The 27,248-nt window shown below is 36.0% G+C and overlaps 1 protein-coding gene across 1 annotated transcript in view; it reads left to right on the top strand.

The window, feature by feature from the left end:
- The window catches only part of KCNH5 (potassium voltage-gated channel subfamily H member 5), a 300,949-nt gene that overhangs the window by 217,695 nt on the left and 56,006 nt on the right, over positions 1 to 27,248 (top strand). The window contains 1 exon segment of the mRNA XM_030320346.1: positions 15,441 to 15,693. Coding sequence (XP_030176206.1) covers positions 15,441 to 15,693 — 253 coding nt within the window.

Here is a 27,248-nt window from a genome sequence, read left to right as displayed (position 1 = left end):
TCAAATTTGTAGGGAAGGTCAATGACGTGGAGATCTTAATACAGTTAATGAACTGTGGCTGACTGTGTGTGCGAATCTGCCTGTTGGGTGTTTAGAGGCATGTACTTCCACAGTGACTGAATTGTCCACACCCCAGTCTCTACATGTGCTAATAAGGTCCTTCATGATAGTCTGTACCCTAGATCAGGGATATGTGTGAGCTCTCTGAGTCAGTCACTCTGAAATGGAGAAACTTTTGAGAGGATGTGAGCTAAACGCAGATGGTTACATTTATTGTGGGAGCAAGTGGCATAAGAGTAAGGGTCAGTTTGAGAAGGAGCGAGAATATAAAAAAGATTAGGAAAGTCAGAGCAGGGGACAGATGGTTATGTTGCTATCAGTTGATGGGAGTGTTGTCAGGTAGTTGGGCTCCACAAAAGGCACCAGAGTCCTAATCCAAGGATCTTTCAGGAAATGTTTCCAAAAGGGCCACATGTTGTCATGAGAGCCATAATAGATAGCATTCAAATCAGGCTTAGACTGTATAGTCAAATGTGCCCCCAACTGTTACAAGTTGACCTGGGATAAATTTCTGTTGATCATCTCTGTATCCAGTAGCAATTCTGTGTTATAGATAGAGCAAAAGGGCTTTAAAATCATCCAAACTATGGATCTGTTAATAACTATTGTAATATGGAAATAATAATACCTGCACTGTATAGTTTTGGTAAGGATTAAATGGTTGGTGTCATTTTCTCTTTCAAAGTCTGAACCAATTGAATCTAAGAAAACAATATTGAAATCTCTGCTAAGCTGTGTTTAAGCCTTAGGAGAGAGATTCGGCTTGCCACTCTGTTAAAATATTAGACACTGTGATTTCACAAAAAGGCATAAATCTGTTCACCATCGTAGGAAGGATATCTTTTAAGTCATTTCATGCTTTCCCAGAATGTCACTCACATCTCATTGATAAAATAGTATTGGCTTTTTGTTTGTTTGTTTTTTGGTTAAAATATCTCACTCAACCACCATATTAGAAGCTTCTGAAGATAATGGCTGTGTGTTGTGGCTGTTGTTTGCGTATATCCAAAGACATAGCATGTTTCCAACATTCATAGGTGACCATCAATCAGTGAGCAAATGAAATAGCAAACAATGGCAGAACAGTGTTAGAGTGCTTTGAAAACCTCCATGAACTTCGGGAAGGAATGATTCCCTTTCCTTTGACACTGCTTCCTCAGTGTATTAGATTAGATAAAATTTGCAAACCTAATATAAATAAAGGATTCCTTAAAGGGAGAATAATAGTGTAAAGATTTTGTTCAGGTATAAAACATCACCAAGGGCCAAACAAACTCTTTGTCTAAATGAAATTTTCAAGACAGTTTTGAAGTGTTTTGGGCATTTAAGAGGATGAAGCTAGAATATTTTAGAGAGCTCTGTTATAAAATGCAAGGTTGCACATTGATTCCCAAAGCAAAGGTGTCTTTTGTTTTTGTTTTGTTTGTTTCTGGGGCGGGGGGGGGGGCAGGTAAAACCTTTGGTTTTGTGCTAGAGGCTAATGCCTTCAGGTCAGAAGTTTGGTATTAGGTCTACTACCCTGGAGCTGAAGGACAAACTAAAATTGTCCCTGGTGAGATTCAGGTCATCTTGTTGCCAGGCTGGGACATGTAAACTCAGGGCTACAGACACTTCTCCTACTGAGGGGCTTCCTCAAGTATTTTTGGCTTTATGAAAAGTCGCACTTGATAAAAGCGTGTTAATGGAGATGACTGCTATGCCCTATTATTAGTTGGTATTCCAGGGGTTCTGGTTTATGGGAGGGCTGTTTGTCTCTTTGTCAAAAGAGAGGGACAAAACTTTTATCTTTTCAAAAACACTTTTTATTTTGAGATAATTGTAGATTCACATGCTTGTAGGAAATCATAGAGATTCTATGTACCCTTCACCCAGTTTCCCTCATAATCAGAAAGTTGACATTGATACCATTCATCAACCTTATTCAGATTTCATCTCTTTTACACACACGAATGTGTGTGTGTGTGTGTGTGTGTGTGCGTGCGCGCGTGTGTGGTCTTATGCCAAACAATTTTATCACAAGTGTAGTTTCGTGCAATCACTACCGCTGTCAGGATGGAAGAGTTCCATCACCGGGATCTCTCGTGCTACCCTTTACGGCAACAGTCACCTGTCTCCCCACCACTTTTCCTGAATCCTGGCAATGGCCAATCTAGTCTCTCTTTAATATGGTCATTTCAAGAATGTTGTATAAGTAGAATCATGTAGACGTTTGAGATTAGCTTTATTTCATTGAGCATAATTTCCTTGAGATCCATCCAAATTATTGCATGTATCAATAGTTTGTTCCTTTTTATTGCTGAGTAGGATGCACAATAGTTTGTTCAGCTATTCACCTGCTGAAGGAAATCTGTAGTGTTTTTCGTTTGGGGCTATTGCAAAATAGAGTTCCTGTGAACAGTCATGTACAGGTTTTTGTGTGAATTTAAAATTTCATTTCTTTGGGATAAACACCCAAGACTGTAGTTACAGGTCATGTGCTGAGCACATGTGTAGTTTTGTATGAAACCATTCTCCTTTACAGAGTAGATGCACAATTTTGTATACCTAGAAGTATAAGTACAATCTAGCTTCTTTGTATCCTCACATCATTTGGGACTATCACTATTTTATTTTAGATAGGTAATGCTATCACATTGAATTTACTATGTTGGGTCTTCTAATTCTTCAACACGATTTCTGTCTCCATTGACTTAGGGATTTTTTTGCTGTTGTTGTTCATTCATCAGTATTTTGTAATTTTCAGAATATACATCCTGCTCATGTTTTGTTAACTTTGTACCTAAATAATTCATTTTATAAGTTACAAGTGGTGTTATGTTTTTAATTTTGGTTTCCATATATTCATCCTTATGTTTTACTTTTTTGGGATATTTGTTTGGCGTTAGCCTCTCTGTTGTTTTTCCTTATAGTCAATACATTTACCTCTCAGTCTGCTCTCTTTGATCTGCCCTGGGCTGAAATCAGATCACGTCTGCGGTATCTGGGACTCTGGTGGTTTCCTTGAGGCATTAAGTGACGCTCAAGGGCATCTGTTACATGTACATCCTACACACTCTGTGGCTGTCTTTTCTCCTATTTGTAGACATTTTTACTTACTCTGGCTATTTTACTTATTCATGGCTATTTTCTGGATGATGACAATTGTAATAAGTTTGATTACTGACATGTCTTGTTTCCCAGCAGTGAAGGTATTGGTGACAAATATCAGTATAAGTAATACATAAACCAACTTTCATTTAGGGCCTATTTCCCCAAAGTCCTTTTCATAATGTCAACATAACATGCTGTATCAAAAAGATGATAATTTGGTTTCTAGCGTATGTAGAATACTAATTAAGTTTTAAAGGAATTTCTTAAACTTAAAAAACACATACATTCCCCCTGTGCTACTAAATAGGCTCATGCAAATAAGAAAAGTCTGTTTAACTAACATTGTAAAATTTTAGTCACCATGACAACATACATACTATTAAGTAAATAAATAACTAGCAATGTTCACTGTCGTGTTTTCAACTCTTATCAATAGCACTGATACAAACTTAATTAAGATAGTAGAGACTACATTTAGTGATAGAATTCACTATGATGTACCAACCATTTAAGAAAAGCTGCTTCTGTTATATGAAATGAAAATAGAGGTTGATTAGCTCTAATCACAAAGTTGATTAGCTGTAAAATGGCCAACATTTCACTTTGCCTGTGCCTATGGCAACTTTTCCCCAAACATTCCTTACTTATACCCTCCTCTGATCTGCTGCATATTATTTCCTCCAAAGTTGGCTTCCTTTTGCAACATGGTAGCCTTTCCCTCTAGCTTTGGCTGACCTAGTAAATTTGTCTTGTCTTCCTGGTAAGATTGGCAAGCAAACTGCATGCAGGAACTGTTTGGAACCGTTTTTAATGCCACCTTCTATATGTGTTTCACATATAATAGACACCATATACCAGTACTATGTAATTATTGAATAAAATTAGGTAGTCCTGTGCCTTGCAGTGGTTTATCCCATAGATATTGCAACTTAATTTTGACCAAATTTGCCTATTGCCCATATTTTTAGTGGTTGGGAATGGTGACAGTTATGATTTTCCATATTGCATTTTATCATATAAAGGCGCATACACACATACATCCACACATAACATATACAAATGTTAGGCAGGCAGATGGATAGATTTCCATATATGTAAATACCATGTAATGGCTACTCAGATGAAGATAAAATTTTTATCACCTTAGCATGCTATCGCATTCTAATTTTGTCAAAGCAATTACTGTGCCCTTCTGAAGTAACCACTATTTTAAAAATTGAGATGTAATTCACGTTATCATAAACTTCATCATTTAAAAGCGTATAGTTCAGTGGTTTTTGGTGAATTCACAATGTTGTGAAACCATCATCATTATCCAGAACATCATCATCACCTCAAAAAAAAAAAAGACACCATTCCATCAGCAATTACTTTCTATTCTCCCCTTCCTCTCAGCCCTTGGAAAGGACTAATCTACTTTCTGTCTCTATAGATTTGCTAATTCTGGGCATTTCATATAAGTGGAGTCATAAGATATATGGTCTTTTGTGACTGGCTTCTTTCACTTAGCATGCTTTCAAGATTCTTCCTGTTGTAGTGTATATTGGTACTTCATTTCTTTTTATGACTGCATAGTATTCTTTTGTATGGATTTACCACATTTTCTTTTTTCCATTCATTAGTTGATGTGCATTGGGCTGTTTCCTGTAACTGGTATTTTGATGCCGAACTTCATAGAAGTGGAATTATACAGTATATATAAAGTATTCAATTTCATGGATATTGTTCATTCTACAGCTAATGGGCATTAACTTAGGGTTTGTTCTAAGTTTTGGCTATATGAATAAAGATATAAAATTCTTGTACATATCTTTTTATGAATATCTTTATACATTTCTCTAGTGTATATACATAAGAGTGAAATTGATGGGTTATGGTATTGATAGCAATTTAGTTTTATTAGAAGTTGTCAAGGAGTTTAGAAAAGTGGTGACAACTCCACTAGAATACGTGAGAGTTCCAACTGCTCCACATGTTCTGCAAGTCTTGGCATGTTGTTGGCCTTTTACATTTAGCCATTATGGTGCAGGTGTAGTTGTATCTAATTGTGGTTCCAGTTGGCATTTTCCCATACTTAATGGTTTTGAACACCTTTTAAAATCAGTGGCCATTTAGATAATCTATCTTGTAAATTGTTCACATCTTGTTAGTATTTTATAAAAAATTGGGTTTCCACCTTTATCCTATTGACTTGTGGGAGTTTTTCATATATCTTGGATAGGACTCCTTTGTAGGATATATGTATTATAAATATCTTCTCTCAATCTAAGGCCAATCTTTTCATTTTCTTAACTTTTAAAATTGTATTTATTATACATGTTATGTTTTCATTATATTTATTATAGTCTATACATTGTTTCTTACCTTTTGCTTATGTATGAATTACTGCCATAAAAAACTCTAGAAAGCATACTTGTACATATAAATATTCAAATAACTGTACCCTTTTATCTATTCCAGTGGTCCCAGAGAGCTAAATTCCTGAGGCACTTTACTTACAGTGAAGGACTTAATTTACCAGAAAGCTTAGTCTGATATTGCTATCCTATTTCAACTACATATAATAACATAACAGGCTTTATTCAATAAGAACACATTGATCGAGGTCTAGTCTGATGAATGTCAGCATATTGGGAGAGTGACTGGAAGAGCTTAGTGTTCTCTGAAAGATTCCTGATTTTACAGTAAAGTTATATTACATATAAATACACCAATAGCTATATCTAGGCACCACATCTGTTATCTATATATGAGTGTTAGAGCTGTGAAAAAATGTTTCAGTGTGATCCCAATTGTTCAAACATTGATACTCTGTCTTACTTTACTGTTTTTCTTCCAGTTAATAATCTCCCAACCTTTTTAAGCAACGTAAATTTTTAGCTATTATTTTATATATACTTGATTTAATCTATCTGTATATACACATGTATACATAGACATAAATGTGTATTGGCACTTATATATATTCTTTTATACAATCAAATAATCAGATCTCAAATTCTTTTTAGAATTAAATGCAATATAAATGACCAACCCACATATCTTTTGCTTCATTTACTACTCTGACTTCTTTGGATTACCTTTACTTTCTATAGTTGGTATAGGTATATATATGTACACACACATATATGGGTAGATATATTAAATTGGATAAATAATTTGAAAGAATACTGATGCACATCTTCTGGAATTTTAGTTTGCTCTATTGGAAGAAAAGTAGGTTGAGACACAAGCTTTCACAATCATAATCATTCTAGAAATAGCTGTCACTATTGGTTTAACAGCTCGATTTTTGTTTCATTCATTCTCTTTAGACAATACCTATTTGTTTAAAAATAACTTTTTTAAAATAAAAATGTATATATTTAAAGTGTAAAACATGATTTGATTACATATATATAGTGAAATTATTTACTACAATCAAAATAATTAACATATCTATCTTCACATTATTAACATGTGTGTGTGTGTGTGTGTGTGTGTGTGTGTGTGATTTTTTAAGTAATCTTTTAAAATTAAAATATAATACTGGGGCGTCTGTTGGTTAAGTGCCTGACTTTTTGATCTTGGCTCGGATCATGATCTCATGGTTCATGGGATTGAGCCCCACGTGGGGTTCAGTGCAGACAGTGCGGAGCCTGCTTGAGATTCTCTCTCTCTCTCTCTCTCTCTCTCTCTCTCTCTCTCTCTCTCTCCCTTTCCCTCTCCCTCTCCCCATCTCACACATGCACATATGCACATGCTCTCTCTCAAAAATAAATAAATGTTAAAAAAATTAAAATATATTACTGAACTGTGGGAAAATTATATTATAAATGAACAGCTTAATAAATTTTCACAAAGTGAACAAATGTGTTTAGCCAGCACCCCAACACCTCATTACTGAAAGTCCTTCCATGTTTTCTCCAGACATTAGCCAGCTTTGCCCCTCCACAGTAACCCATATCTTGACTTCTACAACCATATATTGATTTTGCCAGTTGTTGAACTTTATATAAGTGGAATTATGTAGAATATACTCTTTTGTGTTAGGCTCTTTTCAATCAACATTGTGTTGTTGAAATTGATCTATGTTATGTGTAGTTGTTTCTTTTTCCATTTTTTTTTTTTTTTTGCTGATAACAGTCCATTGTGTGAATATACCATAATGTATTTATCTATTCTAATGTTTATGGATCTTTGTTTAATTTTCTTTTTTTCAAATATTTTTAAAATTTTATTTATTTTTGAGAGACAGAGAAAGACAGAGCATGAATGGGGGAGGAGCAGAAAGAAAGGGAGACACAGAATCCAAAGCAGGCTCCAGGATCTGAGCTATTAGCACAGAGCCTGACACGGGCTTGAACCCACGAACCATGAGATCATGACCTGAGCCAAAGTCGGACACCTAACCAACTGAGCCACCCAGGGGCCCCTTTTTGTTTAATTTTCAACTTGGAGCTATTATGAATAGTGCTCCTACAAATGCTCTTGTTTATGTGGTTTGGTGCATATATACAGACATTTCTGTTAGGCATATACCCAAAGTGGAATGGAATTGTTGGGTCTTAGGGTATGTGTGTGTGTATATATATATATATATATATATATATATATTAACTTTTGTCAGTATAGTCAGGTAATGGAAGTACAAATTCACTTCTACCACAGTATATGAGTGGGTCATTCTTTTAAAGAAGCTGGAGCATTATTTATCATAGGTGACTTTAAAAGGATCATTGCCAGATTGTTTCCAGAATTGTTTCCATTCTTCTGGATAATTCAGTCAAATATATTTTAAAATATATTTCTAAGTTTAGAAAATACTTTAACATGTGGAAAAGCATTCTCTTTTTCACTTTTTAAAAATTTTGAATATAGTTGACATACAACGTAGAATATATTTTCAGGTATACAGGTTAGTGATTTGACAAGTTTATACATTATGCTATATTCACCACAAGTATAGCTACCATCTGTCCCATTACATTGCCATTACAATATTGTTGACTGTATTCCTTATGCTCTGCTTTTTATTCCCATGACTTACTCATTCCATAACTGGAGATTTGTATCTCTCTCTCCCTTTCATCCTTTTTGCCCAACTCCCCACCCTCCTTCCCTCTGACAACCATCAGTTTGTTCTCTACATTTATAGTTCTGATTCTGCTTTTTGTTTATTTCTTTAGATCCCACTTGTGAGTGGAGTCATATGATATTTGTCTTTATCAGGTTGACCTATTTCACTTAGCATAATTCCCTCCATGTCCATCCATGTTGTGACAAATAGCATGACCTCATCCTTCTTATGGCTGTGTAATATTCCATTGTGTGTGTGTGTGTGTGTGTGTGTGTGTGTGTGTGCATGTGCGCACGCCATATTTTCCTTATCTATTCATTTATTGATGGACACTTGGGTTGCTTCCATGTCTTGGCTACTGCGAATAATGCTGCTGTAAACACAGGGATGAATATGTCTTTTTGAATTAGTGTTTTCATTTACCCTGGGTAAATACCCAATAGTAGAATTATTGAATCATATGCTATTTCTATTTTTAATTTTTTTTTTAATTTTTTTTCAACGTTTATTTATTTTTGGGACAGAGAGAGACAGAGCATGAACGGGGGAGGGGCAGAGAGAGAGGGAGACACAGAATCGGAAACAGGCTCCAGGCTCTGAGCCATCAGCCCAGAGCCTGACGTGGGGCTCGAACTCACGGACCGCGAGATCGTGACCTGGCTGAAGTCGGACGCTTAACCGACTGCGCCACCCAGGCGCCCCTCTATTTTTAATTTTTTGAGGAATCTCCATAATGTTTTCCACAGTGGCTATACCAACTTACATTCCTAGCAACAGTGTACAAAGTTTCCTTTTTCTCCCCATCCTCATCAACACATATTGTTTCTTGTCTTCTTCATTTTAGCCATTCTGAGAGGTGTGAGGTGGTATCTCATCGTGGTTTTGATTTGCATTTCCCTGATGATGAGTGATGTTGAGCATCTTTTCACGTGTCTGTTGACCATCTGTATGTCTTCTTTGGAAAAATGTCTGTTTGGTTCCTCTGCAAAAGTATTCTTATTTAGTCAAATACATGCACATGAAAAAGTACACACATGAGATTAAGATTAGAGAACAATAGAAAATCTAAATTTTATCAGAGCCCTGAATTTGGAAAGTTAATGGTCTAGAACATTAGCACCTTTAACAAGCTAAAAAATCGTAACAATTGCTATTTGTTTCTTTTTATTGCTCACTTTACTGCAGAACCAAAACTATGAAGAATTTGGTAGAATGGGTTCACTACATTTTTTAAACAAAATCTTAAGTCTCACTTTTGTATATGTGGTCTATTTGCAGAAAATTTGTCTCTAAAGTGAAACCTATGAATTTTAACCTATAATCTCTCACTGATCATATCAGTCTTCTGTTGCTAAATATGACCTTTTACTTTTAAATAATGGAAGTTAATTTGCTTTGGTTTTATTTCATTACATTGTTCCTGAGTTAATTCCTTGGAGGTTTGGATACCCCAGAAATTGGCAGACTAACCTCCAGACAGCTGCTCTCCCTTGGTCCTCATGGCTGCCTGGTTATACTTGAAAAAAAAAAAAAGGTGAACCTTTTTTCTTCCCATAAAATGAATGAGAATTGAATTTCTGTAGCGAACTTTACTTCATTTGTTGGCAGTCTTAGAGCTCCTCATTCCCAAGAAGGATTGTAAAAATGTTTTATGTGCAAATGTCACTTGCCTTACTCTCTCCACTGGTTTTCACTAATTTAATACCAATTCGGTTGGATCCGTGAGGGGAGATTAATTAGCAATGCATAACTTAATTGCATCAAAGGAAGCAGGGATTCTGAAGAATGTCAGTGGTAACTTCATTGCCTATCAAAATGTCATTAATGCATTTATTCCTTTGTCCTAAGAAAGAGAACGGGGGGGGGATCATCTTCACTTATCAATTATTATTAAAAATAACTGTCACTATATTACCCCTGATATAAGATTTTGTAGATAATAAAAAAAAAACAATTTATTTTAGAGCAGTGAGAAATGTCAAAAGGGGCCCTTGTTTTGTTCACTACTTTCAGAAGCTTAAAATGGAAGTATCACCATTATCCTCATTTTCACATTAGAAATTTGTTGTAGATTGAATAAAAGCAGTCAGTCTGTTGTCACTGAACTAGGGAGTAGTGGTAGGAGACCACCTTCACTAAGATTAAATAAAGCTCAACATTCTGTCTCATTACAGTTCCATATACAATTCCATACAAGCCATGTACAATTCCATTTTTTGTTTCAGGTAAAATTGCCTTTTCTTTTTCAAATGCAAATGAATGAAAAATTGAGGGGAGGGTGATTATTAAAAAGATGTAAGATAGTCTCATACACTTCTGGCTTAGAGAGTAATTTGCTGTGCCTTTTCTGGGAAATAAGTTGGCAAGATCCTTGAAAATGTTTTTATATTTTGCCCACTCACTTTTCTTCTAAAAGAATCTGTCCTCAGACAATCTGATAAAAGTACAGAGTATTTGTTGTACCTTGATTTATGAAAGGGAAAACTACAAATCTTGATACCAATAATAATGCAGTGGTTAATTGTGTTATAATTGTATGATGGAGTATTATGCAATGATTCAAATTATGTTTTTAAATCAGTATTTCATGGCATGGGAAGTGATTATAATGTGATATAAACAGAGCAAGAAATAAAGGTTTGGAGAGTAAGGTTTCACAAAAATGGTATGTATGTATATAGATATGTAAGTAATGGAGAAATCTTATTTTCTTCTTTATAGGTTTTTGATTTCCTACATTTTATATAAGGATTGTTAAAATGCATGTTTAAGTGTATTCAAATAATTAATAATAGAGAGGATAAAACCTTGTTCTTTGGGCTTTGTATAGTCAACCATTTCCTTAGAGAATCTTAACTCTTTGGCTTCTAATTCAAGTTTTTAGGCTTGCTTTTCTAAGCTTTTCCAACATTACTAGTATCATAATGGATAAAAGTGATGGGGAAAATGACATTTATCAAATATGTTTACTCCATGCTAATATATAGCTCAGGTCCTTTTCATCTATACACTGAAACTTATATTTCAAATAAGATTACTTCCTTTTGGCAAATAGTAATGAGATAAATAATTTGTCAGTGCATCCTTATGTCTTCACACACACACTAAAATACGGCAATATATTTATCTGAAGCTGAAATTAAAGTGTTTAGAAATGGAAACAAATCTGCAAGGAAATCTAGGCTGCTCTTTGGTGGTGGTGGTGGTATGCACATCAGTGATTTCTTAATAAAAAAAGCCATATTTTGATTAATTGGACATTAAATGATTTTCATAAATCAGCATCTATATTTTTTGTAGTATTCAAAGACCTAGAAAACATAAAAGAGTGCCAGATGTCACATTTTGTTCCTGGTTGAGCTTCGTTGAGGAGCATGGCTTAAAAACTGGAACCCAAAGAGTTTTGGGTTTTGCTAGTAACTTATTGAGAGGCCTTGAACAAAGCTCATAAACTTTATGTTATACATTTGCCTTATCTGTAAAATGGGGCACTGGACTAAGAATAGTCATTTTTTAAGCTATTCATGACTGGAAGCTCTAGGGATACAGGTACTGAAAGTTTTGCTCTTGGATCTGGAGGACGTGCATAGTAGCCCACATGTTAACAAGTGTATAACCAACTCTTACTAACTACGAGTTAAATGAATGACTATATGTGTCCTTGGTATCATAAGTCAATGAATTTCAAAAAGTTTCCTTCTTCAGACCATGGCATTTTTTTTTCTTTTTCCAGGGTTGGTTGCAGAATTCTAAGAATGACTCCTTGTATATGGCTATAGCTCTTCCAAACAGAAAATTTATCTATTGTCTTAATTAAGAATCTAATTTATAACTATCCTGACATGAAGAGGGGATACTCATTTTTAATATGAATATTTTCTACTGAAATGTAATTTCATTTGTTTATAACTATAAGATACCCAGTAAGGACCTTATCCACAAGAGATTGCATATGACATCCAAGGCAGAGTACATTGAAATTAGGACTAATGGAGCAGGTGTTAGAGTCATCTTGAATGATAATTTTATCACTTAAAACTAAGTTTTGTCTTGCCTAAGACACTTGTCAGTGCCTTCATTTACAGAAAAAATAATCTATACTCATATTTCAATGACAGACACAGCATGTAAGGCACATGCTCTATCTAAGGATAGGGAATGAGCTTGCCACTGGGTGTGACTTTGGTCTATTTTAACTTAGTTTTAACTTGTCACTTTATGACATTTGAACTTTAGTATATGGCACCTATAAAAATAATAAATGAATTAGTGTCATAAGTGAAGTGAAACAAAAAAGGGAAGATGCAATTAATATGTAATAAAAATCCTCTTTTGATATGCCACTGAACAGAGAATATTGCTTACATTGGAGGGTTTCATTTGAAGCATGAATCCTGAAAGACATAATTAAAAGGACATAAAATGACTGCTAACCAAAATGAATCCAAAACATTAAAAATCCTGTAAGGTAAATGGAATAGAAACAGAATGGTTCATTTTCCCATTAAGCTATTCAGTATAATGTTTATGCATGTGTGTATATATTTTAAAATTATTTTTACTTTTTGGCTTTTCTAGCACTAATTTCATTTTCAACTTGAGAAAAATATTAATATTAGCTAGTGCTTGAAATATCTTCAGGTTCATGCTGAGATATTTCCTTAATTTTGCCTAGAATCTCAACAACCAAGATACAGAATTCAGAACAGGGTGGAAAATAAAAAAAAGAAAAAGAAAAAGAAAAAGAAAAAAAGTATATTGTTTTTCCAGAGAGCTAAAGCAACAATAAACTTTGTAAGGATATTCATGTTCAAGGGGCACCTGGGTGGCTCAGTTGGTTAAGCATCTGACTTCGGCTCAGGTCATGATCTCATGGTTCATGAGTTTGAGCCCCACATTGGCTGTCTGCTCTCAGCACGGAGCTCTCTTTGGATCCTCTATCCCCCTTTCTCTCTGCCCCTCTCCCACTTGAGCTCTCTCTGTCTCTCTTAAAATAAGTAAACTTGAAAAAAAAAAAGAACAAAAATAAGTACTCATGTTTGATAGGGGTAATAAAAGCCAGCATTTCTTTAGTCCTGGCCATGTGCAAGGCTAAACTGTGCTAAGCTCAAGCCCTTTCATTTAATTCCTGCAATGGGACTATGAAATGAGCTCCATTATCCCATTTCACAGGTGAGGTTTCTAGAGATAAGACAACTTAAGCTACAGAGGTAGTAAGTGACAGATATGCACTCAGACCTAAGTGTTCTCGAGCCTTATCTTTTTCCTACCTCTAAGCCATAAGTAATGACTCCTAGGCAACATGGGCTCCCATGTCACCCTGTCCATGTCCTGTCCTAGCACTTTTCTCATTGTATTTTAACTTTTTGTACATGTCTTTCTCCTGCTACTTTGTGGCTAGCTCCTCCAAGGCAAAGACAGTGTCTTATTAATCCTTCTAGTTCCAGGGGCTTACTGCAGGGGTGCACCCCATCATTGGAGTTGAATAAGTGCCTATTGAACCAGTAATGTCAGAAGTCATTAAAGATTAATATAATAAAGAAAACATTACATTACTATGGAAAACAACTGATGTGGAAGGAAAGTGCTAATTGCTTCTAAAGCTCTGTTAGGCATTCCTTTCTTCAAAGATGAGATTTTTCAGGATAGGTGAGTTGATCCCTACTCCCTACAGGAATTATAAGGAGTATTAAAAAAGCCACAGAATTGCTTAAGTGATACAAAATAATATGTACGGTATTAGGAAAGATTAAGGGAAAGGATACTGGAAGTATAATTTAATTAATGGTCTTTACATTTATGATGGACTCATCTTCTACACAGGGAGGCAACCAACTTTTCATTGATCATGAGTCCCGAGTAAAAGGAATATCCAGGATATTTCAAGCCTTAGGTAATTTTTTTAAAGGTTAAAATGTATGTAGTACAGGAAAGAAACACATTTCATATTAAAACTTTATTCAGTATAATTTAATGGGGAAAGATCAGCTTAAGACTTCTATTTGAAGGGCTGAAAGCCTACCAGAGAAAAAAAATTTCTGACAAGGAAACTTACCCAAGGGGGCTGGGAGAGGATTCTGAGTTTTTACACACATCTTTCAAATGGGTGGTACTGACTTCTGTAATTACATCTTGCTTTATGATGCTCTGATTAGATGTGGTGATGGTATCCATTTTATTCTGGGTCATTAATTGCCCTGTCTGAAAGCTACAGGCAATAAGAACCTTCTAACCCTTTGGTAGAGAGCTATCTAAGCATGTTTCTGCCAGTTGTGCCCTCTTCTGAAGGCTGCCTGTAGCTTGAATTTTCCTGTTTCCCTTGGCAGTCTGGAGTCAAAGACCAGTACGAGCAAGGTTGCCAGGCAGTAATGTGCTCACCTTGCGGGCGCCGCCACTCCCAATTGCATAAACCCTATAGAAGGCTAGTGAATACCTTTTTCACTCCTTGAGAATAAAGCTATTTGTAAAATGAAAATTTTTAAGAGTGAAAATAGACACATCAAGGGTAGAGTTTTATCAGCCAGTACCCGCATGTCAAGTTACAAGGGTACTTTTGTTGATTTTGTTTTCTTATAATTGATTAATATGAATCCACTTCCCATGTGGAGTAAAGTACATCAGACTAAATTTGGTTTTAGTTATGAAAAAATTCTAAAACAGAGACTAGACTAAGATGAAAGGTAATACCCTATTTTAGTTGGCTCTTTGATGAAATTATATCAAGGTTTTTTTCTGAGACTCTTCCTAACCACCTAAGACTCTGTTCTTTCTTAATGTTTTATTTATTTTTGAGAGAGAGAGAGCACAAGCCAGGGAGGGGAAGAGAAAGAGTGGGACAGAGGATCTGAAGTGGGCTCTGTGCTGACAGCAGTGAGCCCCATGTGGGGCTTGAACCCATGAACTGTGAGACCATGACCTGAACCGAAGTCAGATGCTCAACTGACTGAGCCACCCAGGCGCTCTAAGACTCTGTTCTTTCTATGGAGAGATCCATACCACTCTTAAAGTTTTACTGTGTGATGCTGCATTGTAACACTCCATATGCTCATCAGCCCATCTCCCTGGATAATTAGGTCCTTGAGAACAGAGGTGTGACTTTTAACTTTGCATTCCCATCATCTAGTACAGTATGTTGCCGACTTTGTCGCAGCTAAACATTTGTTGGATGACTTTTTTACTGAAATAGCCTTTTTTCTTTTCTTCTCACTTCTTCATTTCTCACTTTCTTCAGGTTCTCTCCATCTGTCCCAAGGACATGAGAGCTGATATCTGTGTTCATCTAAATCGGAAGGTTTTCAATGAACACCCTGCTTTTCGATTGGCCAGTGATGGGTGTCTGCGCGCCTTGGCGGTAGAGTTCCAAACGATTCACTGTGCTCCTGGGGACCTCATTTACCATGCTGGAGAAAGTGTGGATGCCCTCTGCTTTGTGGTGTCAGGATCCTTGGAAGTCATCCAGGATGATGAGGTGGTGGCTATTTTAGGTACTGTGAACTTTCCTAATGTAGTAGCAAATGTGTAACAGTTTTAGAGATTTTGCTTCTCAGGTTTCTTAAGAGAAATTTCCTCTGCTTGGTGACTTTGGAAATTGGGTCACTAATGAGACAATGAATCTTAGTAAAAACTAGTAATGCTCTTTCAGCAAAGAACATTAGTATTGGTCACAGCTTAATGGGCTGCACAAGGGTTTGATTAAACTTTCTTTGGCAATAGTAGGACAATACCTTTTAGACTAGAGCTGGTCATAGCCTAAGGTGTCTGTACCTCCATGTTGGTAAGTGTGAAAATGGCTTGTGGAACTATTTTCGGGTTGCTAACCTAGAATGATAGTCTCAGAGGGGCAACAGAACCTGTCTAACTCAATACTTTCTTTTAGATATGAGCAAAATGAGGACCAGAAAAGTTTAATGACTTTCCCAGCTAGTTAGTAAATGAGTTAGGACTTGAGTACAGATCATCTTATTCTAAATATTTCTGCCTCATTCATCCACAGCAGACCTAAGTAACGAGCTGAAAGTGATGAGGAGGTAAATGAATTTAACCCATTATGTTAGAGTAATCATAGTGCAAGTAAATTTCGGTTTATAAAGCTTGTTCTATTCATTCGTGAACCAAGAAAAAATATTTGGCTAATAATAAAATTAAATAAAAAATTCAGAGGCCTAATAGATTGTTACACTAACAAAAAAGAGTCAGAGATAGAGTATGTAAATAACAACATTTTAAGAAATTACATGTTTGGGGCATTGTAATGTGTATATTGGTTAAAATATGCTAAATGATATTTTATTTTATTTTATTTATTTTATTTTATTTTATCTTATTTTATTTTATCTTATTTTATTTTTTATTTTTTTGAGAGAGAGAAAGAGAGCATGCACATGTGCAGGGGAGAGGCAGGAGAGAGAGAGAATCCTCAACAGGCTCCACTCCTAGTGTGGAGCCTGATATGGGGCTCAATCTCAGGACCTCATGACCTGAGCTGAAATCAAGAGTTGGTCGCTTAACTGACTGAGCCACCCAGTGCCCCTAAATATTTTAGATTATTCCTACTCAGAAATCTGTAGCAGTTTCATGAAGTCCACATAGGAATAAAAAGAAGCCATAATGAGGTCAGAGAGAATCAGCCCTTTTCTCTCAAGTAAAATAAGAAAATTGCAGGATGTCAACTCCATTTTCATATTTTTCATGGCTTGTGTCTCATGAAAAACGAGCTCAATTTTTAAACTATTGGATTTTTTTTTTTTTTTAGCTACTGAGGTCAATCTACCATAGCTTGAATGCCACTTACTCTTGTAAGTAAAAGATTGGACTTCTGTGTTTTAGAAGCTACAAAAGTAAAGTCCAGCACAAAAATGAATAACTGATTTCAAAAAGCACAATTACCTGAAATAAGACAGAATTTAGTATTGAGAAGCAGTGAGCCTTCATAGGAAAATAGGTTCAGTAAAATTAGTAAGAGTTAGAGAAAATGGTTCAGGGTTGCAAATGACGGAACACTATTGAGAAATAGCATTACAGTTAAGGTGAGATTTCTTTTAGGAAATATTTTTATTTTTGATTTTTGCAAGAGAAATTCATATAGCACTTTAGAGTCAGCACTGTGTTTAATGCTACTTAGTGGTTGTTCTGCTTTGTTTCCCGGAGTATAAAGGCGTTCTATGTAATCCTTCATAAAAAGTGTGTGTTTTGCCAGAACAATCCTTTGTGGTAAAATGAAGCATATACACACCACATCCATTCTTGTTTGCTTAAAGAAGAGGATAAAACAGGTGTATTTTCTTTTCCTGCATGTTCATGTCAATGGTGGGTGGGAGAACAGGCATCGGATATATTACAGTGAAGTGTGTGCCTTGTGATAAGTTACCTCAGCTGTGTACTCATTGTCATTTACTTTGCCCCATTTTCTTCATTACAGCTTCACCTTGGTAACTTATTTTCTAAAAAGAAGGATGGAGAAAGCCCTGGGTGCAGTGCCGCTGGGTTGGGTTTGTTAAGCTGGAATCATTTGCTCAGTGAGACAGACAAAATGCATTTTCTTTTCATTTTAAAATAAAATGGTAGCTGGTTTTGCACAGTGACACAGTGAAAATGAACACAGGGCCCCTGAGTATTGGACCAGTCTCATTATATATCTGTCACATTTTATTTCTTTGTGTGCTTTTGTTTATCTTCTTCAAAAAAGTCTTGGGATTCAGAGACTTTTCATCTTTTGGTTTAATGAGTCAAATTATATGTACATCCCTCTTCCCTGGAAACTTTTCTTTCCTTTTTTTCCATGGGCCTCTCACAAAGATTAATTCAGCCAAAGGGCAGTAAGAGGATTTTTATTTAAAAAAAACAAAAACAAAAAACAAAGTTTGACCCGGAAGTGATCTCTCAGGGTGGAAGTAGGTGGGCCAGGCTGGGAAGTGCCATAGTGGCAGAGGCCACATGGGCTGGCCAGCTGCCTTGGCACCATGGGGCCAGACAAAAATACTGTCTTACAGGAGTCTGTGGTTTGGATCAGTGATGACAGGACAGATGTGGTGATTATCTTTGGGAACTCTGTCCTGGTGCCTTCTGCCAATCTGGGTTTATTGGAGAGACAGTCTGAAGACATTGTGGACTGGGAGGGTGGACTCCTGGAGAACTTCTGCAGGAGAGGGAGCATGAGGGCATTGTCGGATTGCCCTTGTATTCACGCCATGTGCAGGTTCCACCCTGGAGGCCTCTGAAGCCCTGCCTGGAACCTACCCTGGAACCTGCCAGGAAGGTTTTTCCTAATAGCCAGCCTCTTGATTTGTAGATCCCCACTCTAGCTCCATTTTGTGACTTCTTAGTGTGGTTTCCATTGAGTACGCATGTTTTTAGACTTTTCTAAAGTACTTTTATGATTAAAAGAAGGGTGGCGGGCGCCTGGTGCCTCAGTCAGTTAAGTGTCCCACTCTTGGTTTCGGTTCAGGTCACGATCTCATGGTTGGTAGGTTGGAGCCCCATGTGGGGGTCTGCATGGGTTTGGGATACTCTCTCTCCCTCTGTTCCTCCCCCTTCCCCCTCTCTCCCAAAAATAAATAAATAAACTTAAAAAAAAAGGAAGGGTGGGAGGGTTATTTAACACTCAACATACCTTAACAATGTTTTAAGAGAGGGAGAGGAAAAGAGAAACTCAATAGTGTCACTCCTAACATTTTGGTGACTATCCTTTCCTTTTCTGCTCTTTCTGTTTCTCTTCTCCTTCTCATTTTTTGATAGCTTAATTTTGACATAATTACAAACTTAGTGAAAAGTTGCAAAAATTATCAGGGAGTGAAGTTTGATAAATATCTTTGGGTTTTCTGCCTTTTTAGTAAGTTGGTTAGGTCTTCTGCTGGCATACTTGGGTAGTTATTACAGGTTTGGTCTCAGACCACCACAAAAAAATCAAGTATCTCAATAAAGTGAGTCAAGTGAATTTTCTGGTTTACCAGTTCATATAAAATTTATGTTTACACTATACTGTAATCCATAAAGTGTGCAACATTATGTCTAAGAAAAAAGTATATACCTCAGTTAAAAAGTATTTTATTACTAAAAAAACTGCTAACCATCATCTGAGCTTTCAGGGGGTCACAATCACTGGTAGCAAGTCACTATAACATATAATAATAAGGAAAAAGTTTGAAGTATTGTGAGAATTATTAATGTTTGAGTCAGAGACACAGAGTGAGCAAATAGGGGTGCCTGGGTGGCTCAGTCAGTTAAGCATCAGACTCTTGGTTTCGGCTCAGGTCATAACTCATGGTTTGTGAGTTTGAGCCTGGCATTGGGCTCTGTGCAGACAGCGCAGAGCCTGACTGGGATACTCTCTCTTCCTCTCTCTCTGCCCCTCTCCCACTTGCATTCTCTCTCTCTCTCTCTCTCTCTCTCTCAAAAATAGATAAATAGATACAACCTAAAAAAAAAACACAAAGCGAGTAAATGCTGTTGGAAAAATGATGCTAAATAGATCTGCTTAACATGGTGTTGCCACAAATCTAAATTTGTGAAAAACACGATATATGCATGTTAAAGTGTCTTATTATTAATGTGTTTTATCTGTGCCTTCTTGTATCTCCTGTAGTTTGTGCTGTCTCATGGTTGCTGCTGTGTTATTTGGTGCACAGATATTCATAACTATTGTATCTTCCTTGTGAATTGTGGCTTTTAGCATTGAAATGTGTCCTTTTTCATCAGGTCTAATGATTTTTTGCCTTATGTAAGAGACAGAAAGAAAAAAACATGTCTCACATCCGAGCATAGCTCAGAAAAATGAAGATTTACCTCAGTTGGTCTGATAGGAGAAATAAACAGGATTTTCTCTCTTTTACATTGATTCGTTTGCCAGTTGAAAGGTAGAGAAGGGAGGTCATTTTAAAATTAATTAAAATTGCTGAATCCAAAGAACAGGTGCAGTTTCATTCTTTTGGATCTTTGCCTCTCAACAGTCTCTTGGTAGGTACATAATTCTTTAGTGTGTCAAAAATGCTAAGTGTTTAATGAATACGTTCTGAACCATAACTAATTAGTGGAAAGATTAAAAATGTAGTCAACAAAATGCTTTCTTTTTTTAACATTGAAGGATGGCTTCAAGATGTTTTTCTAAATAGGGCAGGTGAAGATAATTGCTTTTCGTGTCTTTTTCCAAGTTGAAGCTCTTTCAGTTCTTACACCTCCACCTTTTTCTTTTTGACCTTCCCACTTTTTATGAGACACAAAAAATTCCAAATTAAGTTCATGATGCATATGTAATATTTTATATTCTTTAGTATCTTCTTGCTTTTTAGTTCCTACCCTATAATTACCTAATGTGAACAGATTTACTGGTGTGGCTAAAACAGCCAGGTTACTTTTAAGTGTTTCAGCGAGGTATATTGCATCTTTAAGGGCTATATAAATGACATTTCCCTGTGAATGATAGACCTGGCTCCCAAGATATTTGTTTTGCTGCATTCACATTTTGTCTTTTCTGGGTCTGTTGATGATGAGAATCATAGAGCTGGAGTTCTTAATCTAAAACAATCTGTATCTAAGTCTTCTAATTGTAAATTCAAATTCCTGAGAGAGTTATGCTTATTTATGTAGTTTGGATGGAGGGGTTAGATATTGTTATGGGGTTAGGGCAGGGAGCAGAAGCAAGGCAGAGAATGACAGAGTTAAATAACCTTAATAATAAAAAAATAATTTCTAGTACCTGAGTTAAGAGTTTTGAGTTATCAAATAAAACTTACAAATTATGGTGCTCAAAATTCAAAATCTGCTTATTTTTATTCCAAAAAGAAAAAAATTCTAAGATGTGAATGAATAATATTTTGCTATTTTGAGAATCTGCGAAAATGTGACTTTCATGCTACAGTTAAGATTTCTTCCCGTACTTGCTATTAGAAGTCAAGTGTTTCACACTTTAAATCCTTAAAAGGGCTTTTCCCAAGCCCCCAAAGTTATTTTCTTGTGCATCCATGTTTCTGTTTCGAGATGTTGACCTATGAACCAGGTAGGTTTGCTATACATATTATGATGATGAACATGGTGAATTCAGACATTTTTATAAAGGTCAAGCCAGTTATTTGCTTTAAAAAAATTACATGCTTGTCTTGTTTTAAACTTTCAAAGTAATGATTCTGACATCATATGTATGGTTCAAATTATATACTTAGAGTTCTTCAGCCTGTAGATTTTTTGGATAAAATGCAAGTCTTTACAGTCTAGTAGTTTAGACTCAATTTCAAATTCTTTCCCAATCATCCTTCAAAACTAAGTCTTGTTGATTCTATCACCTTGTTATCTCTTCACCCTATCCTTAATACCCCTTCACATGGTGACTGCTTTTAAAAGCTTGGTCCTGGGCTGTGACTGCCATCTGAAAGGCCTGGAGAGCTCACAATCTGTCATCAGCTTCAACCTCCAATTCTTTGTTATGTGGCCACCAAATATTCATTCTAAAATATAATTTACCATGTGGTCTTCTCATTAAGATTGACTTTTTAGCAACTTGAGGATAAAATGTAACTTTTAGCATGGCCTCTGAGGCCATTTTGTTCTTGTTTCCTTTCCAGCCTGACTTGAGCCATTACTTTGCCCTACTGTGTTTTCACACCATGTTGAATTGCAGGAAGTTTCCTGACTACCATTTGGGCATTTTGAACAAAGAGAATACAGCAGGCCAAATGTTAAATATCTCAGGTCACTTAAAACTCTTTAATAAAACACTCCTTCCTTGTTATACATCAGGAATTCCCAGTATCAAGAAAGAATCTAATTTATACCATGGTGATTGGCCATGGTAGGAAAAGTTGAAATTATTTCTTTGGAAGGGGACTTAGCTTTGATTCCTAAAAGTAGCATTACTTTCCCTATCAACTGGAATAAATAGTTCTGCAAGTCAGAATTAATTTTACTGAAAATAAACACTTAAGGAGCACCTGGGTGGCTCAGTTGGTTAAGCGCCCGACTTTGTCTCAGGCCATGATCTCACAATTCATGAGTTCGAGTCCCACATTGGGCTCTGTGCTGACAGCTTGGAGCCTGGCACCTGTTTAGGATTCTGTGTCTCCTTCTCTGTCTGCCCCTCCCCCACTCATGCTCTGTCTCTCTGTCTCTCTCTCTCTCTTTCAAAAATAAGTAAACATTAAAACAAAATTTTAAGAAAATGAACACCCAAGAGTTAAAAGGGGCTTAAAGAAAGAAAAACCATATTTGTGGTTAGTAAATAAGAACCCCCTCCCCATGCTTAAGTAAAATTTAAAATCTACACATACATTTTGCTTTTAATATTTCTTATCAAAAGTATATTTTTGAAAAATGCACTTCAGCCCCTTTGAGAGGCTGATACAAATACCAATAGTCATTGAGTACTCATTATTTTATATGCATTATTATATCAAATCATTTAATCGACTCTGTGAATCAAGTATTTACTATAGTTGTTTTAAAGATGAAGAAACAGAGGCTGTGCAGTATGGTATCAGGTGATTCACCCCAGGTCATACTTATTTTTTTTTTATTTTTTAAAATTTATTTAACTTCAAATAAGTTTTTTTTAAATATATTAAATTTATTGTCAAATTGGTTTCCATACAACACCCAGTGCTCCTCCCAACAGGTGCCCTCCTCAATACCCATCACCCACCCTCCCTTCCCTCCCACCCCCCATCAGCCCTCAGTTTGTTCTCAGTTTTTAAGAGTCTCTTATGCCTTTGGCTCTCTCCCACTCTAACCTCTCTTTTTGTTTTTCCCTTCCCCTCCCCCATGGGTTCCTGTTAACTATTTTTAAATAGAATTTTGAAATTATACAATTATTTGGTTTAATCTTGACAGAAAATATAGTGCTTATGTTATTGTCACCAATTTGTTTCCTTTTATTAAAAAAAGATTTTTCTAACAACACTGTTAAATACCACACCAGTGTAACAAAAATCCTGCACCAAATATGACATGACTATGAGGTGGTTGATCATCTCCTACTTATCTAAAAATATGGTCCTCATAGTGACTGGTTCACCGCCAGGCAGGTGTTTAGGACCAGGGAAAACTGGCTCAGAGTGTCTCTCGGGAGCCCTCAGAACACAAGATGGGGATCTTAAATGCTGCTTGCCAGTCTTTCCTCTGGGCCCTGGAAGAGTTCAGAGTCTACCTAGTTGGGGGGTATGAAATTGGAAATGAAGCTTTCAAGAATGCCTCAGGATTGCAAGAATGGCCACAAATCTTTGCAGTTCCTTCCTAGAAGAGGTAGAGTTTACTTCTCCATCCCTGACTCTGTTCCGACCTTGGGACTTGTCTCAGTTCTTAGGCTGAATCCTCTACCCTTCCCTTAAGTGCTGCTGTTCTCTTGACAGGGTGGGGCCATGAAGCCTCCTTTCTTACTGCTCTTTTGTTTTCCTGAGGTCGAGGCATCCACTTACAGAAAGCTTCATCTGCATTTTCCCAGCTTTCTTACACCTACCTATACATCCCTGTCTTGTTCCCACTCTCCTTCCCTGCCTTCATTCCTTATTGATACGGGATACTCTAGTTTTACATCTGCGTAGCAGGAGCTATTTGACTCTTTCTTTGTATAAATAAAAATTTACAAGCTACATCAGTGGTTTTTTTTAGTATATAAGAATTATTTGCTTCTCTAAAAGTGTCTTCAGCTTTTTATCCATTATAATTTTTGAACAGAATGACCTTGGGCATCAATCACCAAAGATTGGCAGGCATCAATTCTAAATGTTTTAAAAGATTCTATTCTACTACACCTATATAATTTCTTAATTTTAACACTCATCATCTTATTCTTTCTGTTCTATGCCTTTAAAACATTAGTGGATGACACTTGGTGTTGTTATAGTCAAAGTCCATTAAAAATCACATAATTCTAAAACTCCTAGTGTTGTTCATGTATAAATGAATATTTTTATGCATATGTATTCATAATAAAGTTTATGAGCCTACTGCAATAATCAATCAGAGTGAAGGGCTGACTAATGATAAAAGTGAATACAGGGATTAGGTCCATTCTATAGAAGAATCATCACATAGAGCCATGACTACACCAGACAGGGAACGACCTACGTTTCAAATGCTGTATTTTTAGGGATTCATTGGCTATATTAGATAGCTATACTCACTGATGAATAACTGAAATAACGTTAATGCATTTGTTTTACCCATTTCATTAACTCACCAAATAATGTGTTTCAAATTTTTTAAAAAGCTCTGACTATAAAACCAGCACCTCAGGGGATCATACTCCCTAAATATACCATGGTCTGTACTACTCCTTTAATTATATTGTTACTTGTCATCTCTGTTTTGTCTTTACATTTTCCAGTTTCATAGTCTCTGAATCTTTAATTCGCTCCTGTTTTACTGTCCTGTTTCCTGTGGTTTAGAAGTGAAATACTTCATAAGACTTGATGCAAAGAACTGAGAATATATAAATAGGCCAAACAACAACTTTCATGTTGAGTGTGAGCTTTTCTACTAATTTTAGGGCTTTGGGGGAAGGTTAGTTTTCTCAAGCCCTGAAATGTTTATAGCTGAGACTACTTGCACCCAGTGAGAGCTGACCTAAAAACTAGCATCAAATATCCTATAGCCATGAAGACGAACAGAAGGACCCAGATCTGAACTTGTGCAGCTACTGGATATTCCATGCACGATCCCATGTCTCTACAATCTGTGATTTCTGATTACTCAGTGTAGATATGCGTAATATTCCTTGGAGAAGAACGTTAGTCAGCTCTACTGTGAATGGTAAATTAATTAATTGATTTACAAGACACATCTTCCAGAAGTGCCATAAAAGTTTATTGTGAATTAAGTGACTATAAATTGGTATAGATAACTGGATAAAGCAAACACACTTTAAAATGATTGATTATATCAATGTCCAATTGATAAATCGTGTATCCTAATGGAAATTCTATGTTATACAACAATTAGTATTGCTTATTATGCAGTGTGAGTTCCAATGCTGAGGGCCGAATTATCCACATTTATTAACTTTGCTATGCTTCTCTAAACTTCTTTTATTTATTTATTTATTTATTTTTTTAAATTTATTTATTTTTTTCAACGTTTATTTATTTTTGGGACAGAGAGAGACAGAGCATGAACGGGGGAGGGGCAGAGAGAGAGAGAGGGAGACACAGAATCGGAAACAGGCTCCAGGCTCTGAGCCATCAGCCCAGAGCCCGACGCGGGGCTCGAACTCACGGACCGCGAGATCGTGACCTGGCTGAAGTCGGACGCCCAACCGACTGCGCCACCCAGGCGCCCCTCTAAACTTCTTTTAAGAGGAGGAGCAGGGGTAAATTTTACTTTGCTTGAATCAGTTGGGATTCAAGTTGAGGATTTGGAGTTGAGGCCCTAGATTTTAGTCTTTTTTTTTTTTTTTTTTGCCAATTTGACATAGAAAAAATATTATCTTGAAAATACAATTTGATGATTTTTAGTTGAATTACCATAGAGTTATAGATATAGAGACACCTTAAACATTAGTTTTTGTTCATCTTGTTCGCTTTAGGGTCAAAGCAACAGGTGTTGATTCAGGTAGTTGAATAACTTGATCTAGGCCACACCATTACAGGTAGAGCCTCACATCTAACTTGAATGTCTTATTTCCCAATTTGTTCTTCTGTGTCTTTCTTCTCTCCCCTTTTTTCATTCACATTTTTCTTTCCAAAAAATATCTGTTTAGCTCTTGCTTGAACTGTTCTAGGAATTGGGGAATAACAAGAGTGGATGAACCAGAGAAAATTCCCTGCCCTTATGAGTTCATGTTCTAGCTTAATGCTATTCTTTCCACATCACAAGCTTTTTATTTATCCATGATATGAAAAAAATAAATAATTTAAAATTTTTGATAGAAATATGTATCAGACGTTTTTAACTTCAGCAGTTAAGTAAAATATGTAACAGACATTTGAATGCCTCCATAATTAAAAATGGTCTGGGGGCACCTGGGTGGCTTAAGTCAGTTAAGTGTCCGACTTCAGCTCAGGTCATGATCTCACGGTTGGTGAGTTTGAGCCCTGTATCAGGCTTTGTGCTGTCAGCACAGAGCTCACTTCAGATACTCTGTCTCCCTCTCTTTCTGCCCCTACCTCACTCTCTGTCTCAAAAATAAATAAAAATATTTAAAAAATGGTCTATGTTGGCAATGGGAAATTCATTTATATATGGGGTATCTTTTACTCATGATGATACACTAATCAATCAATGAATATTCATCTATTATTCTGTAGATCTATTTACATATTTTATTAATTCAGTTTTATTAAAATAGGTAAGGAAATACATCTGTGAAAGTAGCTTGCTATTTTTAAATGAAAATTAGGCAGATTCATTAGAGAAAAATTTGGAAAACATAAAGTAGAAAGAAGAAAAAATAAACACATTACCTGAAGCCAGTTGCTATAATTATTTAAATGCATTTTCTTCTAGTCTTGTATCCCTTTGGCTTTTTTTTAATGTTTATTTATATTTATTTTTGAGAGAGACAGAGAGAGTGTAAGTGGAGAAGGGGCAGAGAGAGAGAGAGGGAGAGAGAGAATCCCAAGCAGACTTTGAGCTGTCAGTGCAGAGCCCGATGTGGGGTTCATTCTCACGAACCATGAGATCATGACCTGAGCCAAAATCAAGAGTCAGACGTTTAACTGACTGAGCCACCCAGGCACTCCCCTTTTGGCTTTTAACACAATTTTAATTTCAGCAGTTAATTAATTTATCAATTAATAATAACATGTCCTCTATAGAATAACATAGAATAATAAAATACAGTATATTTGGTTTTGTCATGAATATTTTATTTTAAGAAAATAAGAAAAAGTGCTTTTAATTGATAATTACTTTAGTCTGGGAGTTTTGGTTTCATTTTTATGTACTTTATTGTAGTTGTAACCAAAATTATATTATACTTTGTATCTTTATTTTTTCATTTAGTATTATAAGGTAAGCATTTTTGCACATTATTCCAAAAGACAGTTTTAATTCTATGTGAACTGATGCTTGATATGTAGATAGCTTTCCATAGTTGGATATTTTATTCATTTGTTTG

Source organism: Lynx canadensis, chromosome B3 (assembly GCF_007474595.2).
Source record: "Lynx canadensis isolate LIC74 chromosome B3, mLynCan4.pri.v2, whole genome shotgun sequence".
Classification (NCBI taxonomy): Eukaryota; Metazoa; Chordata; class Mammalia; order Carnivora; family Felidae; genus Lynx; species Lynx canadensis.
This window is presented reverse-complemented; position numbering and strand designations above follow the sequence as displayed.